Here is a 20,468-nt window from a genome sequence, read left to right on the forward strand (position 1 = left end):
GTAAACACCAAGATAAAGGAAACCCCAACATAATGTAAACACCAAGATAAAGGAAACACCAACCTAATGTAAACACCAAGATAAAGGAAACCCCCCAACGTAATGTAAACACCAAGATAAAGGAAACACCAAAATAATGTAAACACCAAGATAAAGGAAACCCCAACATAATGTAAACACCAAGATAAAGGAAACACCAACCTAATGTAAACACCAAGATAAAGGAAACCCCCAACGTAATGTAAACACCAAGATAAAGGAAACCCCCAACGTAATGTAAACACCAAGATAAAGGAAACCCCCAACGTAATGTAAACACCAAGATAAAGGAAACCCCCAAAATAATGTAAACACCAAGATAAAGGAAACACCAAAATAATGTAAACACCAAGATAAAGGAAACCCCACAACGTAATGTAAACACCAAGATAAAGGAAACCCCCCCAACGTAATGTAAACACCAAGATAAAGGAAACCCCCAACATAATGTAAACACCAAGACAAAGGAAACCCCCCCCAACGTATAGTGTGTTATTAGGGTGTTGGGCCACCAGCAGCCAGAACAGCTTCAATGCACCTCGACATGGATTCTACAAGGGTCTGGAACTCTACTGGAGGGATGTGATCTCGTTCTTCCGCCAGAAGGGTCTGGAACTCTACTGGATGGACGTGACCTCGTTCTTCCACCAGAAGGGTCTGGAACTCTACTGGAGGGACGTGATCTCGTTCTTCCACCAGAAGGGTCTGGAACTCTACTGGAGGGACGTCACCTCGTTCTTCCACCAGAAGGGTCTGGAACTCTACTGGATGGACGTGACCTCGTTCTTCCACCAGAAGGGTCTGGAACTCTACTGGAGGGATGTGATCTCGTTCTTCCACCAGAAGGGTCTGGAACTCTACTGGATGGACGTGACCTCGTTCTTCCACCAGAAGGGTCTGGAACTCTACTGGAGGGACGTGACCTCGTTCTTCCACCAGAAGGGTCTGGAACTCTACTGGAGGGACGTGACCTCGTTCTTCCACCAGAAGGGTCTGGAACTCTACTGGATGGACGTGACCTCGTTCTTCCACCAGAAGGGTCTGGAACTCTACTGGATGGACGTGACCTCGTTCTTCCACCAGAAGGGTCTGGAACTCTACTGGATGGACGTGACCTCGTTCTTCCACCAGAAGGGTCTGGAACTCTACTGGAGGGACGTGACCTCGTTCTTCCACCAGAAGGGTCTGGAACTCTACTGGAGGGACGTGACCTCGTTCTTCCACCAGAAGGGTCTGGAACTCTACTGGATGGACGTGACCTCGTTCTTCCACCAGAAGGGTCTGGAACTCTACTGGATGGACGTGACCTCTTTCTTCCACCAGAAGGGTCTGGAACTCTACTGGAGGGATGTTTTTGGTGAAGACGCCACCTCAGGCTCAGCTCTAGAATCTCTAGAAGTATTCAGTTGGGTGGAGATCTGGTGACTGGCCAGGGCACACGGTTTACACCTTCCTCAAACACCATTCAGAGACCACTGGTGTCCTGTGGGATGGGGTTGTTATCCTGGAAGAGACCACTGGTGTCCTGTGGGGGGGTTGTTATCCTGGAAGAGACCACTGGTGTCCTGTAGGAGGGGGTTGTTATCCTGGAAGAGACCACTGGTGTCCTGTGGGAGGGGGTTGTTATCCTGGAAGAGACCACTGGTGTCCTGTAGGATGGGGGGTGTTATCCTGGAAGAGACCACTGGTGTCCTGTGGGATGGGGGTGTTATCCTGGAAGAGACCACTAGTGTCCTGTGGGATGGGGGGTGTTATCATGGAAGAGACCACTGGTGTCCTGTGGGATGGGGGTGTTATCATGGAAGAGACCACTGGTGTCCTGTGGGATGGGGGTGTTATCATGGAAGAGACCACTGGTGTCCTGTGGGATGGGGGTGTTATCCTGGAAGAGACCACTGGTGTCCTGTGGGATGGGGGTGTTATCCTGGAAGAGACCACTGGTGTCCTGTAGGATGGGGGTGTTATCCTGGAAGAGACCACTGGTGTCCTGTGGGATGGGGGTGTTATCCTGGAAGAGACCACTAGTGTCCTGTGGGATGGGGGTGTTATCATGGAAGAGACCACTGGTGTCCTGTGGGATGGGGGTGTTATCATGGAAGAGACCACTGGTGTCCTGTGGGATGGGGGTGTTATCATGGAAGAGACCACTGGTGTCCTGGGTGATGGGGGTGTTATCCTGGAAGAGACCACTGGTGTCCTGTGGGATGGGGGTGTTATCCTGGAAGAGACCACTGGTGTCCTGTGGGATGGGGGTGTTATCCTGGAAGAGACCACTGGTGTCCTGTGGGATGGGGGTGTTATCCTGGAAGAGACCACTGGTGTCCTGTGGGATGGGGGTGTTATCCTGGAAGAGACCACTGGTGTCCTGTGGGATGGGGTGTTATCCTGGAAGAGACCACTGGTGTCCTGTGGGATGGGGGTGTTATCATGGAAGAGACCACTGGTGTCCTGTGGGATGGGGGTGTTATCATGGAAGAGACCACTGGTGTCCTGTGGGATGGGGGTGTTATCCTGGAAGAGACCACTGGTGTCCTGTGGGATGGGGGGTGTTATCCTGGAAGAGACCACTGGTGTCCTGTGGGATGGGGGGTGTTATCCTGGAAGAGACCACTGGTGTCCTGTAGGATGGGGGGTGTTATCCTGGAAGAGACCACTGGTGTCCTGTGGGATGGGGGGTGTTATCCTGGAAGAGACCACTGGTGTCCTGTGGGATGGGGGGTGTTATCATGGAAGAGACCACTGGTGTCCTGTGGGATGGGGGGTGTTATCCTGGAAGAGACCACTGGTGTCCTGTGGGATGGGGGGTGTTATCCTGGAAGAGACCACTGGTGTCCTGTGGGATGGGGGTGTTATCCTGGAAGAGACCACTGGTGTCCTGTGGGATGGGGGTGTTATCCTGGAAGAGACCACTGGTGTCCTGTGGGATGGGGGGTGTTATCATGGAAGAGACCACTGGTGTCCTGTGGGATGGGGGGTGTTATCATGGAAGAGACCACTGGTGTCCTGTGGGATGGGGGTGTTATCCTGGAAGAGACCACTGGTGTCCTGTGGGATGGAAGGACCACTGGGTGTTATCCTGGAAGAGACCACTGGTGTCCTGTGGGATGGGGGTGTTATCCTGGAAGAGACCACTGGTGTCCTGTGGGATGGAAGGGGTGTTATCCTGGAAGAGACCACTGGTGTCCTGTGGGATGGGGGTGTTATCCTGGAAGAGACCACTGGTGTCCTGTGGGATGGGGGTGTTATCCTGGAAGAGACCACTGGTGTCCTGTGGGATGGGGGTGTTATCCTGGAAGAGACCACTGGTGTCCTGTGGGATGGGGGTGTTATCCTGGAAGAGACCACTGGTGTCCTGTCGGATTGGATGTTATCCTGGAAGAGACCACTGGTGTCCTGTGGGATGGGGGTGTTATCCTGGAAGAGACCACTGGTGTCCTGTGGGATGGGGGTATTATCCTGGAAGAGACCACTGGTGTCCTGTGGGATGGGGGGTGTTATCCTGGAAGAGACCACTGGTGTCCTGTGGGATGGGGGGGGGGGTGTTATCCTGGAAGAGACCACTGGTGTCCTGTGGGATGGGGGGTATTATCCTGGAAGAGACCACTGGTGTCCTGTGGGATGGGGGGTGTTATCCTGGAAGAGACCACTGGTGTCCTGTGGGATGGGGGGTATTATCCTGGAAGAGACCACTGGTGTCCTGTGGGATGGGGGGTATTATCCTGGAAGAGACCACTGGTGTCCTGTGGGATGGGGGGTGTTATCCTGGAAGAGACCACTGGTGTCCTGTGGGATGGGGGGTATTATCCTGGAAGAGACCACTGGTGTCCTGTGGGATGGGGGGTGTTATCCTGGAAGAGACCACTGGTGTCCTGTGGGATGGGGGGTGTTATCCTGGAAGAGACCACTGGTGTCCTGTGGGATGGGGGTGTTATCCTGGAAGAGACCACTGGTGTCCTGTGGGATGGGGGGTGTTATCCTGGAAGAGACCACTGGTGTCCTGTGGGATGGGGGTGTTATCCTGGAAGAGACCACTGGTGTCCTGTGGGATGGGGGACTTATCCTGGAAGAGACCACTGGTGTCCTGCCTGGGATGGGGGTGTTATCCTGGAAGAGACCACTGGTGTCCTGTGGGATGGGGGTATTATCCTGGAAGAGACCACTGGTGTCCTGTGGGATCTGGGGGTATTATCCTGGAAGAGACCACTGGTGTCCTGTGGGATGGGGGTGTTATCCTGGAAGAGACCACTGGTGTCCTGTGGGATGGGGGTGTTATCCTGGAAGAGACCACTGGTGTCCTGTGGGATGGGGGTGTTATCCTGGAAGAGACCACTGGTGTCCTGTGGGATGATCTGGTGTTATCCTGGAAGAGACCACTGGTGTCCTGTGGGATGGGGGTATTATCCTGGAAGAGACCACTGGTGTCCTGTGGGATGGGGGTATTATCCTGGAAGAGACCACTGGTGTCCTGTGGGATGGGGGTATTATCCTGGAAGAGACCACTGGTGTCCTGTGGGATGGGGGTGTTATCCTGGAAGAGACCACTGGTGTCCTGTGGGATGGGGGTGTTATCCTGGAAGAGACCACTGGTGTCCTGTGGGATGGGGGTGTTATCCTGGAAGAGACCACTGGTGTCCTGTGGGATGGGGGATTATCCTGGAAGAGACCACTGGAGTCCTGTGGGATGGGGGTGTTATCCTGGAAGAGACCACTGGTGTCCTGTGGGATGGGGGTGTTATCCTGGAAGAGACCACTAGTGTCCTGTGGGATGGGGGGTGTTATCCTGGAAGAGACCACTGGTGTCCTGTGGGATCTGGGGTGTTATCCTGGAAGAGACCACTGGTGTCCTGTGGGATGGGGGGTTATCCTGGAAGAGACCACTGGTCCTGTGGGATCTATCCTAAAAGAGACCACTGTGGGATGGGGGGTTATCCTGGAAGAGAACATCACTGGTGTCCTGTGGGATGGGAGGACTTATCCTGGAAGAGACCACTGGTGTCATCCCTGTGGGATGGGGGTGTTATCCTGGAAGAGACCACTGGTGTCCTGTGGGATGGGGGTGTTATCCTGGAAGAGACCACTGGTGTCCTGTGGGATCTGGGGGTTATCCTGGAAGAGACCACTAGTGTCCATCACTCAGAATGGCTGGGTATTTCCTGGCGTTTTCCTTGCCCTCTAAAAGGCTCACTGGACAGAGAACATCACTGGTCATCCCAAAGCCTCTGATCTGTGGGAGGACTCATAAACAGAGAACATCCCTGGTCATCCCAATGTGATCTGGAGGACTTAACAGAGAACATCCCTGGTCATCTCTACTGCCTCTGATCTGGAGGACTCACTAAACAGAGAACATCCCTGGTCATCCCTACTGCCTCTGATCTGGAGGACTCACTAAACAGAGAACATCCCTGGTCATCTCTACTGCCTCTGATCTGGAGGACTCACTAAACAGAGAACATCCCTGGTCATCCCTACTGCCTCTGATCTGGAGGACTCACTAAACAGAGAACATCCCTGGTCATCCCTACTGCCTCTGATCTGGAGGACTCACTAAACAGAGAACATCCCTGGTCATCCCTACTGCCTCTGATCTGGAGGACTCACTAAACAGAGAACATCCCTGGTCATCCCTACTGCCTCTGATCTGGAGGACTCACTAAACAGAGAACATCCCTGGTCATCCCTACTGCCTCTGATCTGGAGGACTCACTAAACAGAGAACATCCCTGGTCATCCCTACTGCCTCTGATCTGGAGGACTCACTAAACAGAGAACATCCCTGGTCATCCCTACTGCCTCTGATCTGGAGGACTCACTAAACAGAGAACATCCCTGGTCATCCCTACTGCCTCTGATCTGGAGGACTCACTAAACAGAGAACATCCCTGGTCATCCCTACTGCCTCTGATCTGGAGGACTCACTAAACAGAGAACATCCCTGGTCATCCCTACTGCCTCTGATCTGGAGGACTCACTAAACAGAGAACATCCCTGGTCATCCCTACTGCCTCTGATCTGGAGGACTCACTAAACAGAGAACATCCCTGGTCATCCCTACTGCCTCTGATCTGGAGGACTCACTAAACAGAGAACATCCCTGGTCATCCCTACTGCCTCTGATCTGGAGGACTCACTAAACAGAGAACATCCCTGGTCATCCCTACTGCCTCTGATCTGGAGGACTCACTAAACAGAGAACATCCCTGGTCATCCCTACTGCCTCTGATCTGGAGGACTCACTAAACAGAGAACATCCCTGGTCATCCCTACTGCCTCTGATCTGGAGGACTCACTAAACAGAGAACATCCCTGGTCATCCCTACTGCCTCTGATCTGGAGGACTCACTAAACAGAGAACATCCCTGGTCATCCCTACTGCCTCTGATCTGGAGGACTCACTAAACAGAGAACATCCCTGGTCATCCCTACTGCCTCTGATCTGGAGGACTCACTAAACAGAGAACATCCCTGGTCATCCCTACTGCCTCTGATCTGGAGGACTCACTAAACAGAGAACATCCCTGGTCATCCCTACTGCCTCTGATCTGGAGGACTCACTAAACAGAGAACATCCCTGGTCATCCCTACTGCCTCTGATCTGGAGGACTCACTAAACAGAGAACATCCCTGGTCATCCCTACTGCCTCTGATCTGGAGGACTCACTAAACAGAGAACATCCCTGGCCATCCCTACTGTCTCTGATCTGGAGGACTCACTAAACAGAGAACATCCCTGGTCATCTCTACTGCCTCTGATCTGGAGGACTCACTAAACAGAGAACATCCCTGGCCATCCCTACTGCCTCTGATCTGGAGGACTCACTAAACAGAGAACATCCCTGGTCATCCCTGCCTCTGATCTGGAGGACCCACTAAACAGAGAACATCCCTGGTCATCCCTACTGCCTCTGATCTGGAGGACTCACTAAACAGAGAACATCCCAACTGCCTCTGATCTGGAGGACTCACTAAACAGAGAACATCCCAACTGTCTCTGATCTGGAGGACTCACTAAACAGAGAACATCCCTGGTCATCACTACTGCCTCTGATCTGAAGGACGCTCCTGGGTATCCGTAAATTTAAAAAACAAGAAAATAGTGCCGTCTGGTTTGCTAATATATAAGACATTTGAAATCACTTTTTCTTTTAAGCAAGTAGTATTTTACTGGGTGACTTTCACTTTTACTCAAGTTTTACTCACAAACATGACAATAGGTTACTGCCTCTGATCTGGAGGACTGTAAACAGAGAACATCCGTGGTCATCCCTACTGCGTCTGATCTGCAGACCCCAGAGAGTTCCATGGGCAGCCTTAAACTTTTCTTAAACAGAGAACACTTCCTGATTTCCCTAATTTTTCACTAAACGCTCATTAAGAAATGCTAGTGGCCATGACTGAGGCAAACAAGAAGTCGTCTATGGGGGTGTGGTTTGATGTGGGTGACTTTTTGGGGTGTGTCTTTGTTCTGATCCAATCACAACAAACAAGGGATAACATAAAGTAGAGAGGAAGGGGTGAATAGAAAGTCAAGGCAGCCCTGATCCCTACCTGTTTTAGGACCAACTGACAGCAGCTAACTAGCATAGGTCATCCCTGACCTTGTGTTTAGCCAAGCTGACAGCAGCTAACTAGCATAGCTTCATCCCTACTGACCTTGTGTTTAGCTCAGCTGACAGCAGCTACCTAGCATAGCTTATCCCTGACCTTGTTTTAGCCAAGCTGACAGCAGCTAGCTAAGCATAGCATCCCTGACCTTGTTTTAGCCAAGCTGACAGCAGCTACCGAGCATCCCTTCATCCCTGACCTTGTTTTAGCCAAGCTGACAGCAGCTCCCTAGCATAGCTTGCCTCTGACCTTGTGAACATTTAGCCAAGCTGACAGCAGCTACCAGAGCATAGCTTATCCCTGACCTTGTTTTAGCCAAGCTGACAGCAGCTAACTAGCATAGCTTATCCCTGACCTTGTGTTTAGCCAAGCTGACAGCAGCTAACTAGCATAGCTTATCCCTGACCTTGTTTTAGCCTAAAAGCTGACAGCAGCTACCTAGCATAGCTTATCCTGACCTTGAACATTTTAGCCAAGCTGACAGCAGCTAAACAGAGCATAGCTTATCCCTGACCTTGTGTTTAGCCAGGCTGACAGCTAAGCTAGAGAACATAGCTTCCATCCCTGACTTTGTGTTTAGCCAAGCTGACAGCAGCTAACAGAGCATAGCTTATCCCTGACCTTGTTTTAGCCAAGCTGACAGCAGCTAAACTAGCATAGCTTCATCCCTGACCTTGTGTTTAGCCAAGCTGACAGCAGCTCCCTAGCATAGCTTATCCTTGACCTTGTTTTAGCCAAGCTGACAGCAGCTACCTAGCATAGCTTATCCTCTGACCTTGAGGACTGACAGCAGAGCATAGCTCCCTGACCGTGTTTTAGCCAAGCTGACAGCAGCTACCTAGCATAGCTTATCCCTGACCTTGTTTTAGCCAAGCTGACAGCAGCTACCTAGCATAGCTTATCCCTGACCTTGTGTTTAGCCAAGCTGACAGCAGCTAACTAGCATAGCTTATCCTTGACCTTGTGTTTAGCCAAGCTGACAGCAGCTAACTAGCATAGCTTATCCTTGACCTTGTTTTAGCCAAGCTGACAGCAGCTAGCTAGCATAGCTTATCCCTGACCTTGTGTTTAGCCAAGCTGACAGCAGCTAACTAGCATAGCTTGTCCCTGACCTTGTGTTTAGCCAAGCTGACAGCAGCTAACTAGCATAGTTTTGTCCCTGACCTTGTGTTTAGCCAATCACTGACAGCAGCTAACATAAAGTAGAGAGGAAGCATAGCTTGTCCCTGACCTTGTGTTTAGCCAAGCTGACAGCAGCTAACTAGCATAGCTTATCCTTGACCTTGTTTTAGCCAAGCTGACAGCAGCTACCTAGCATAGCTTATCCCTGACCTTGTTTTAGCCAAGCTGACAGCAGCTACCTAGCATAGCTTATCCTTGACCTTGTTTTAGCCAAGCTGACAGCAGCTACCTAGCATAGCTTATCCCTGACCTTGTTTTAGCCAAGCTGACAGCAGCTACCTAGCATAGCTTGTCCCTGACCTTGTGTTTAGCCAAGCTGACAGCAGCTACCTAGCATAGCTTATCCCTGACCTTGTTTTAGCCAAGCTGACAGCAGCTAACTAGCATAGCTTATCCCTGACCTTGTTTTAGCCAAGCTGACAGCAGCTACCTAGCATAGCTTATCCCTGACCTTGTTTTAGCCAAGCTGACAGCAGCTACCTAGCATAGCTTATCCCTGACCTTGTTTTAGCCAAGCTGACAGCAGCTACCTAGCATAGCTTATCCCTGACCTTGTGTTTAGCCAAGCTGACAGCAGCTACCTAGCATAGCTTATCCCTGACCTTGTGTTTAGCCAAGCTGACAGCAGCTACCTAGCATAGCTTGTCCCTGACCTTGTGTTTAGCCAAGCTGACAGCAGCTAACTAGCATAGCTTGTCCCTGACCTTGTGTTTAGCCAAGCTGACAGCAGCTACCTAGCATAGCTTATCCCTGACCTTGTTTTAGCCAAGCTGACAGCAGCTACCTAGCATAGCTTATCCCTGACCTTGTTTTAGCCAAGCTGACAGCAGCTAACTAGCATAGCTTATCCCTGACCTTGTTTTAGCCAAGCTGACAGCAGCTACCTAGCATAGCTTATCCCTGACCTTGTGTTTAGCCAAGCTGACAGCAGCTACCTAGCATAGCTTATCCCTGACCTTGTTTTAGCCAAGCTGACAGCAGCTACCTAGCATAGCTTATCCCTGACCTTGTTTTAGCCAAGCTGACAGCAGCTACCTAGCATAGCTTATCCCTGACCTTGTGTTTAGCCAAGCTGACAGCAGCTACCTAGCATAGCTTATCCCTGACCTTGTTTTAGCCAAGCTGACAGCAGCTAACTAGCATAGCTTGTCCCTGACCTTGTTTTAGCCAAGCTGACAGCAGCTACCTAGCATAGCTTATCCCTGACCTTGTTTTAGCCAAGCTGACAGCAGCTACCTAGCATAGCTCCTGACCTTGTGTTTGCCAAGCTGACAGCAGCCCTGACCTTGTGTTTAGCCAAGCTGACAGCAGTCCCTACCTTGTGTTTAGCATAGCTTGTTTCCCTGACCTTGTGTTTAGCTGACAACCTTGTGCTGACAGCAGCTAGCTAGCATAGCTTGTCCCTGACCTTGTGTTTAGCCAAGCTGACAGCAGCTAGCTAGCATAGCTTGTCCCTGACCTTGTGTTTAGCCAAGCTGACAGCAGCTAGCTAGCATAGCTTGGCCCTGACCTTTTGTTAAACTTTGCTAGCATAGCATGCAAAGCAAACCCGCCCAGTCTTTTCCCAGACAACACAGTGCTACCACATGTTAACAGGTAAAACGTGATTGTAATCTAAATAAGTCAAGTCTCTGCTAGGTAAAGCCCCGCCCTATCTCAGCTCGCTGGTCACCATAGCAACACACACCCGTAGCACACGCTCAAACAGGTATATCTCACTGGTCACCATAGCAACACCCACCCGTAGCACACGCTCCAGCAGGTATATCTCACTGGTCACTCCCCAAAGCCAATTCCTCCTTTGTTCGCCTTTCCTTCCAGTTCTCTGCTGCCGCTGACTGGAACGAACTGCAAATATCACTGAAGCCGGAGACTCAGATCTCCCTCACCAGCTGTCAGAGCAGCTCACAGATCACTGCATAGCTTGGCCCTGACCTTGTCATAGCTCATCTGTATACAGCCCATCTATCTATCTCTCATCCTCATATTGTTATTTAATTTAATTGCTATATTGTAATTACTTCGCCACCATGGCCTATTTATTGCCCTAACTCCCTTATTTGACCTCATTTGCCCTCACTGTATATAGACAAGCATGTCGCTACACTCGCATTAACATCTGCTAACCATGTGTATGTGACAAATAACATTTGATTTGATTTGACTTTATTTTCTTTTGTTATACTGTATTATTGACTGTATGTTTTGTTTATTCCATGTGTAACTCTGTGTTGTTGTTTGTGTCACACTGCTGTTGTTGTTTATCTTGGCCACAGTTTTGTAAATAACTCTGTTGTTCAACTAGTTTACCTGGTTAACTCCAAAGGTGTTTCAACTCCAGCCTAACTCTGGTTGTTTACTCCATGTGTAACTCTGTTGTTGTGTTCTCAATAGCCTACCTGGTAAAGGTGTTCTCAACTGGCCTACCTGGTTAAATAAAGGTGTTCTCAACTAGCCTACCTGGTTAAATAAAGGTGTTCTCAACTAGCCTACCTGGTTAAATAAAGGTGTTCTCAACTAGCCTACCTGGTTAAATAAAGGTGTTCTCAACTAGCCTACCTGGTTAAATAAAGGTGTTCTCAACTGGCCTACCTGGTTAAATAAAGGTGTTCTCAACTAGCCTACCTGGTTAAATAAAGGTGTTCTCAACTAGCCTACCTGGTTAAATAAAGGTGTTCTCAACTAGCCTACCTGGTTAAATAAAGGTGTTCTCAACTAGCCTACCTGGTTAAATAAAGGTGTTCTCAACTAGCCTACCTGGTTAAATAAAGGTGTTCTCACTAGCCTACCTGGTTAAATAAAGGTGTTCTCAACTAGCCTACCTGGTTAAATAAAGGTGTTCTCAACTAGCCTACCTGGTTAAATAAAGGTGTTCTCAACTAGCCTACCTGGTTAAATAAAGGTGTTCTCAACTAGCCTACCTGGTTAAATAAAGGTGTTCTCAACTAGCCTACCTGGTTAAATAAAGATGTTCTCAACTAGCCTACCTGGTTAAATAAAGGTGTTCTCAACTAGCCTACCTGGTTAAATAAAGGTGTTCTCAACTAGCCTACCTGGTTAAATAAAGGTGTTCTCAACTAGCCTACCTGGTTAAATAAAGGTGTTCTCAACTAGCCTACCTGGTTAAATAAAGGTGTTCTCAACTGGCCTACCTGGTTAAATAAAGGTGTTCTCAACTAGCCTACCTGGTTAAATAAAGGTGTTCTCAACTGGCCTACCTGGTTAAATAAAGGTTTTCTCAACTAGCCTACCTGGTTAAATAAAGGTGTTCTCAACTAGCCTACCTGGTTAAATAAAGGTGTTCTCAACTGGCCTACCTGGTTAAATAAAGGTGTTGTTCTCAACTAGCCTACCTGGTTAAATAAAGGTGTTCTCAACTAGCCTACCTGGTTAAATAAAGGTGTTCTCAACTGGCCTACCTGGTTAAATAAAGGTGTTCTCAACTATTGAACCTGGTTAAATAAAGGTGTTCTCAACTAGCCTACCTGGTTAAATAAAGGTGTTCTCAACTAGCCTACCTGGTTAAATAAAGGTGTTCTCAACTAGCCTCCTCCTGGTTAAATAAAGGTGTTCTCAACTAGCCTACCTGGTTAAATAAAGGTGTTCTCAACTAGCCTACCTGGTTAAATAAAGGTGTTCTCAACTAGCCTACCTGGTTAAATAAAGGTGTTCTCAACAGGCCTACCTGGTTAAATAAAGGTGTTCTCAACTAGCCTACATGGTTAAATAAAGGTGTTCTCAACTAGCCTACCTGGTTAAATAAAGGTGTTCTCAACTGGCCTACCTGGTTAAATAAAGGTGTTCTCAACTAGCCTACCTGGTTAAATAAAGGTGTTCTCAACAGGCCTACCTGGTTAAATAAAGGTGTTCTCAACTAGCCTACCTGGTTAAATAAAGGTGTTCTCAACTAGCCTACCTGGTTAAATAAAGGTGTTCTCAACTGGCCTACCTGGTTAAATAAAGGTGTTCTCAACTGGCCTACCTGGTTAAATAAAGGTGTTCTCAACTGGCCTACCTGGTTAAATAAAGGTGTTCTCAACTAGCCTACCTGGTTAAATAAAGGTGTTCTCAACTGGCCTACCTGGTTAAATAAAGGTGTTCTCAACTGGCCTACCTGGTTAAATAAAGGTGTTCTCAACTAGCCTACCTGGTTAAATAAAGGTGTTTAACTGGCCATTACCTGGTTAAATAAAGGTGTTCTCAACTAGCCTACCTGGTTAAATAAAGGTGTTCTCAACTAGCCTACCTGGTTAAATAAAGGTGTTCTCAACTGGCCTACCTGGTTAAATAAAGGTGTTCTCAACTAGCCTACCTGGTTAAATAAAGGTGTTCTCAGATTATTACAACTAGCCTACCTGGTTAAATAAAAGGTGAAATAAATAAAATTATTAAACAAACCCTCAAGTCACGACAGTCACTTACCAAACTCGGGTTTTGGACGAGACTAGACTTTATAACCAAAATGATCCTATTTACACGTTGTAGTAAATTTTGAACGAATGTTTGTGACTCATATCGATGCCACAGCAGGCCGTCTATAACCGCCAGAGAAGATGACAGCCGACCGATCAATAATGTTTGTGACTCATGTTTTATCGATGCCACAGCAGGCCGTCTATAACCGCCAGAGAAGATGACAGCCGACCGATCAATAATAACACCACAGCAGGTATGACGATCATAATGTTTTGACTCAGATCGATGCCACAGCAGGCCGTCTATAACCGCCAGAGAAGATGGCAGCCGACCGATCAATAATTCATAATTTCTTCTCCAATAAATTGAAACAAATAAAAATTGTAAATTTCAGAAAAGTGGGGGGAGGGGGGGTGTCGAGAAGTGTGTTCCCTCCTTACTTTGATCATGGCGTCAGCTGCAACACCTTCCTCCTCCTCCTCTTCCTCAGGCTGTTCCTCTTGCCCCTCTCCTCCCGGTTCTGCCTCCACCCCCCCGCCACGACGGCCCTTCTTGATTGGTTGGAGGGAGTACGGTGTCAGGTGGGTCTCCCGGTTATAGGCCCTCGTGAACGCTGATTTCACCTGGGCACAGATCAGATTAACACCATTATCACAATCAGATTAACACCATTATCACAATCAGATTAACACCATTATCACAATCAGATTAACACCATTATTACAATCAGATTAACACCATTATTACAATCAGATTAACACCATTATTACAATCAGATTAACACCATTATTACAATCAGATTAACACCATTATTACAATCAGATTAACACCATTATTACAATCAGATTAACACCATTATTACAATCACAGATCAGATTAACACCATTATTACAATCAGATTAACACCATTATTACAATCAGATTAACACCATTATTACAATCAGATTAACACCATTATTACAATCACAGATCAGATTAACACCATTATTACAATCAGATTAACACCATTATTACAATCAGATTAACACCATTATTACAATCAGATTAACACCATTATTACAATCAGATTAACACCATTATTACAATCAGATTAACACCATTATTACAATCAGATTAACACCATTATTACAATCAGATTAACACCATTATTACAATCAGATTAACACCATTATTACAATCAGATTAACACCATTATTACAATCAGATTAACACCATTATTACAATCACAGATTAGATTAACACCATTATTACAATCACAGATTAGATTAACACCATTATTACAATCACAGATCAGATTAACACCATTATTACAATCAGATTAACACCATTATTACAATCAGATAACACCAGATTAACACCATTATTACAATCAGATTAACACCATTATTACAATCACAGATTAGATTAACACCATTATTACAATCAGATTAGATTAACACCATTATTACAATCACAGATCAGATTAACACCATTATTACAATCACAGATTAGATTAACACCATTATTACAATCAGATTAACACCATTATTACAATCAGATTAACACCATTATTACAATCAGATTAACACCATTATTACAATCACAGATTAGATTAACACCATTATTACAATCACAGATCAGATTAACACCATTATTACAATCACAGATTAGATTAACACCATTATTACAATCACAGATTAGATTAACACCATTATTACAATCACAGATTAGATTAACAGTAACACCATTATTACAATCAGTTTGACACCATTATTACAATCAGATTAGATTAACACCATTATTACAATCACAGATTAGATTAACACCATTATTACAATCACAGATTAGATTAACACCATTATTACAATCACAGATCAGATTAACACCATTATTAAACAGATTAGATTAACACCATTATTACAATCAGACAGATTAACATCAGACAATCACCATTATTACAATCACAGATTAGATTAACACCATTATTACAATCACAGATTAGATTAACACCATTATTACAATCACAGATCAGATTAACACCATTATTACAATCACAGATCAGATTAACACCATTATTACAATCAGATTAACACCATTATTACAATCACAGATCAGATTAACACCATTATTACAATCACAGATCAGATTAACACCATTATTACAATCACAGATCAGATTAACACCATTATTACAATCACAGATTAGATTAACACCATTATTACAATCACAGATCAGATTAACACCATTATTACAATCACAGATTAGATTAACACCATTATTACAATCACAGATTAGATTAACACCATTATTACAATCACAGATCAGATTAACACCATTATTACAATCACAGATTAGATTAACACCATTATTACAATCAGATTAACACCATTATTACAATCAGATTAACACCATTATTACAATCAGATTAACACCATTATTACAATCAGATTAACACCATTATTACAATCACAGATCAGATTAACACCATTATTACAATCACAGATTAGATTAACACCATTATTACAATCACAGATCAGATTAACACCATTATTACAATCACAGATCAGATTAACACCATTATTACAATCAGATTAACACCATTATTACAATCACAGATCAGATTAACACCATTATTACAATCACAGATCAGATTAACACCATTATTACAATCACAGATCAGATTAACACCATTATTACAATCACAGATTAGATTAACACCATTATTACAATCACAGATCAGATTAACACCATTATTACAATCAGATTAACACCATTATTACAACAATTAACACCATTATTACAATCAGATTAACACCATTATTACAATCAGATTAACACCATTATTACAATCACAGATCAGATTAACACCATTATTACAATCACAGATTAGATTAACACCATTATTACAATCACAGATCAGATTAACACCATTATTACAATCACAGATCAGATTAACACCATTATTACAATCACAGATCAGATTAACACCATTATTACAATCACAGATTAGATTAACAGTAACACCATTATTACAATCAGTTTGACACCATTATTACAATCACAGATCAGATTAACACCATTATTACAATCACAGATTAGATTAACACCATTATTACAATCAGATTAACACCATTATTACAATCAGATTAACACCATTATTACAATCACAGATCAGATTAACACCATTATTACAATCAGATTAACACCATTATCACAATCACAGATCAGATTAACACCATTATTACAATCACAGATTAGATTAACACCATTATTACAATCACAGATTAACACCATTAACAATCCAGATTATTAACACCATTATTACAATCAGATTAACACCATTATTACAATCACAGATCAGATTAACACCATTATTACAATCACAGATTAGATTAACACCATTATTACAATCAGATTAACACCATTATTACAATCACAGATCAGATTAACACCATTATTACAATCACAGATCAGATTAACACCATTATTACAATCACAGATTAGATTAACACCATTATTACAATCAGATTAACACCATTATTACAATCACAGATTAGATTAACACCATTATTACAATCACAGATCAGATTAACACCATTATTACAATCACAGATTAGATTAACATTATTACAATCACAGACACCATTATTACAATCACAGATCAGATTAACACCATTATTACAATCACAGATTAGATTAACACCATTATTACAATCAGATTAACACCATTATTACAACAGATTATTAACACCATTATTACAGATCAGATTAACACCATTATTACAATCACAGATTAGATTAACACCATTATTACAATCACAGATTAACACCATTATTACAATCACAGATCAGATTAACACCATTATTACAATCACAGATCAGATTACACCATTATTACAATCACAGATTAGATTAACACCATTATTACAATTATCAGATCATTAACACCATTATTACAATCACAGATAGATTAACACCATTATTACAATCACAGATTAACACCATTATTACAATCACAGATTAGATTACCAACATCACAGATCAGATTAACACCATTATTACAATCACAGATTAGATTAACAATTAACACCATTATTACAATCAGATTTAACACCATTATTACAATCACAGATTAGATTAACAGTAACACCATTATTACAATCACAGATTAGATTAACACCATTATTACAATCACAGATCAGATTAACACCATTATTACAATCACAGATCAGATTAACACCATTATTACAACAGATCAGATTAACACCATTATTACAATCACAGATTAACACACCATTTAACACCATTATTACAATCACAGATTAGATTAAACATTATTACAATCACAGATTAGATTACAAACAATTAACACCATTATTACAATCACAGATTATTACCAATACATCACAGTTTAACACCATTATTACAATCAGATTAGATTAACAATAACACCATTATTACAATCAGACAGATTAGATCACAACAATTAACACCATTATTACAATTGCAGATTAGAAGATTAACAATTATTACAATCACAGATTAACACCATTATTACAATCACAGGGGTCACCATTACCCCAATCCAGATTAGATTAACACCTATTCTGACCTTGGGTAACACCAGTTTACAGGGGTCAGGCTGTCCCCCCCAGAGGCTGATCTCCATGAGGCTGTCCACATCCTCTCTGACCAGGTGGTAGTCGTCTAACAGCTGGACGGCCTGACCGGCCCCCTCCGCCCCCTGCCTCTGAAGAGGACACAACAGGGCCACGCGGAGGTACGGGAGGTAGTCCAGGCTCACTGCCTGTCTGCTACTTAATGTCCTGGAGGAGAGAGGAGGAGGGGAGAGGGAGGAGGGGAGGGAGAAGGGGAGGAGGGGAGAGAGGAGAAGGGGAGGGGAGGGAGTGAGGGGGAGGAGAGAGGGAGGAGGGGGAGGAGTCCAGGCTAAGGGGAGGGAGGGGAGGAGAGAGGAGAGGGGAGGAGGAGGAGGGGGAGGGGGAGGGAGAGACAGGAGGAGGAGAGATTACAAGACAGATTAGAGGGAGGAGGAGGGGAAAAGAGAGAGTGAGGGAGGGGAAGAGAGAGATTGAGGAGGGAGAGAGTGAGGGAGGAGGTGAGAGAGTGAGGGAGGAGGTGAGAGAGTGAGGGAGGAGGGGAGGGAATATGTTCAATAGAAAACTTGTTGCAGAACATTAAGCAACTAATGAATACACCCCAGATCAGACTGTGTATCAGTTACATGAACAACAACTAATGAATACACCCCAGATCAGACTGTGTATCAGTTACATGAACACAACTAATGAATACACCCCAGATCAGACTGTGTGTATCAGTTACATGAACACAACTAATGAATACACCCCAGATCAGACTGTGTGTATCAGTTACATGAACACAACTAATGAACACACCCCAGATCAGACTGTGTGTATCAGTTACATGAACACAACTAATGAATACACCCCAGATCAGACTGTGTATCAGTTACATGAACAACAACTAATGAATACACCCCAGATCAGACTGTACAATATCAGTTACATGAACACAACTAATGAATACACCCCAGATCAGACTGTGTATCAGTTACATGAACAACAACTAATGAATACACCCCAGATCAGACTGTGTATCAGTTAGATTGAACACAACTAATGAACACACCCCAGATCAGACTGTGTATCAGTTACATGAACACAACTAATGAACACACCCCAGATCAGACTGTGTATCAGTTACATGAACACAACTAATGAACACACCCCAGATCAGACTGTGTATCAGTTACATGAACACAACTAATGAATACACCCCAGATCAGACTGTGTGTATCAGTTACATGAACACAACTAATGAATACACCCCAGATCAGACTGTGTATCAGTTACATGAACAACAACTAATGAATACACCCCAGATCAGACTGTGTACAATCAGTTACATGAACACAACTAATGAATACACCCCAGATCAGACTGATGTGTATCAGTTACATGAACACAACTAATGAATACACCCCAGATCAGACTGTGTATCAGTTACATGAACACAACTAATGAATACACCCCAGATCAGACTGTGTATCAGTTACATGAACAACAACTAATGAATACACCCCAGATCAGACTGTGTATCAGTTACATGAACACAACTAATGAATACACCCCAGATCAGACTTGTGTATCAGTTACATGAACACATTACTAATGAATACACCCCAGATCAGACTGTGTATCAGTTACATGAACACAACTAATGAATACACCCCAGATCAGACTGTGTATCAGTTACATGAACAACAACTAATGAATACACCCCAGATCAGACTGTGTATCAGTTACATGAACACAACTAATGAATACACCCCAGATCAGACTGTGTATCAGTTACATGAATTAACAACTAATGAATACACCCCAGATCAGACTGTGTATCAGTTACATGAACACAACTAATGAATACACCCCAGATCAGACTGTGTATCAGTTACATGAACACAACTAATGAATACACCCCAGATCAGACTGTGTATCAGTTACATGAACACAACTAATGAATACACCCCAGATCAGACTTATTATCAGTTACATGAACACAACTAATGAATACACCCCAGATCAGACTGAACACAACTAATGAATACAATCCCAGATCAGACTGTGTATCAGTTACATGAACACAACTAATGAATACACCCCAGATCAGACTGTCAGTTACATGAACACAACTAATGATTAACCCCAGATCAGACTGTGTATCAGTTACATGAACAACAACTAATGAATACACCCCAGATCAGACTGTGTATCAGTTACATGAACACAACTAATGAATACACCCCAGATCAGACTGTGTGTATCAGTTACATGAACACAACTAATGAATACACCCCAGATCAGACTGTGTATCAGTTACATGAACACAACTAATGAATACACCCCAGATCAGACTGTGTATCAGTTACATGAACAACAACTAATGAATACACCCCAGATCAGACTGTGTATCAGTTACATGAACAACAACTAATGAATACACCCCAGATCAGACTGTGTATCAGTTACATGAACACAACTAATGAATACACCCCAGATCAGACTGTGTATCAGTTACATGAACACAACTAATGAATACACCCCAGATCAGACTGTGTATCAGTTACATGAACACAACTAATGAATACACCCCAGATCAGACTGTGTATCAGTTACATGAACAACAACTAATGAATACACCCCAGA

The 20,468-nt window shown here is 44.1% G+C and overlaps 1 protein-coding gene across 1 annotated transcript in view; it reads right to left on the reverse strand.

The window, feature by feature from the left end:
* Positions 1-20,468, reverse strand: part of rfc1 (replication factor C (activator 1) 1) — an 85,796-nt gene that overhangs the window by 1,631 nt on the left and 63,697 nt on the right. The window contains 2 exon segments of the mRNA XM_052509411.1: positions 13,683-13,865; positions 17,834-18,047. Coding sequence (XP_052365371.1) covers positions 13,683-13,865; positions 17,834-18,047 — 397 coding nt within the window.

This window comes from Oncorhynchus keta, unplaced genomic scaffold (assembly GCF_023373465.1).
Source record: "Oncorhynchus keta strain PuntledgeMale-10-30-2019 unplaced genomic scaffold, Oket_V2 Un_contig_448_pilon_pilon, whole genome shotgun sequence".
Taxonomy (NCBI): Eukaryota; Metazoa; Chordata; class Actinopteri; order Salmoniformes; family Salmonidae; genus Oncorhynchus; species Oncorhynchus keta.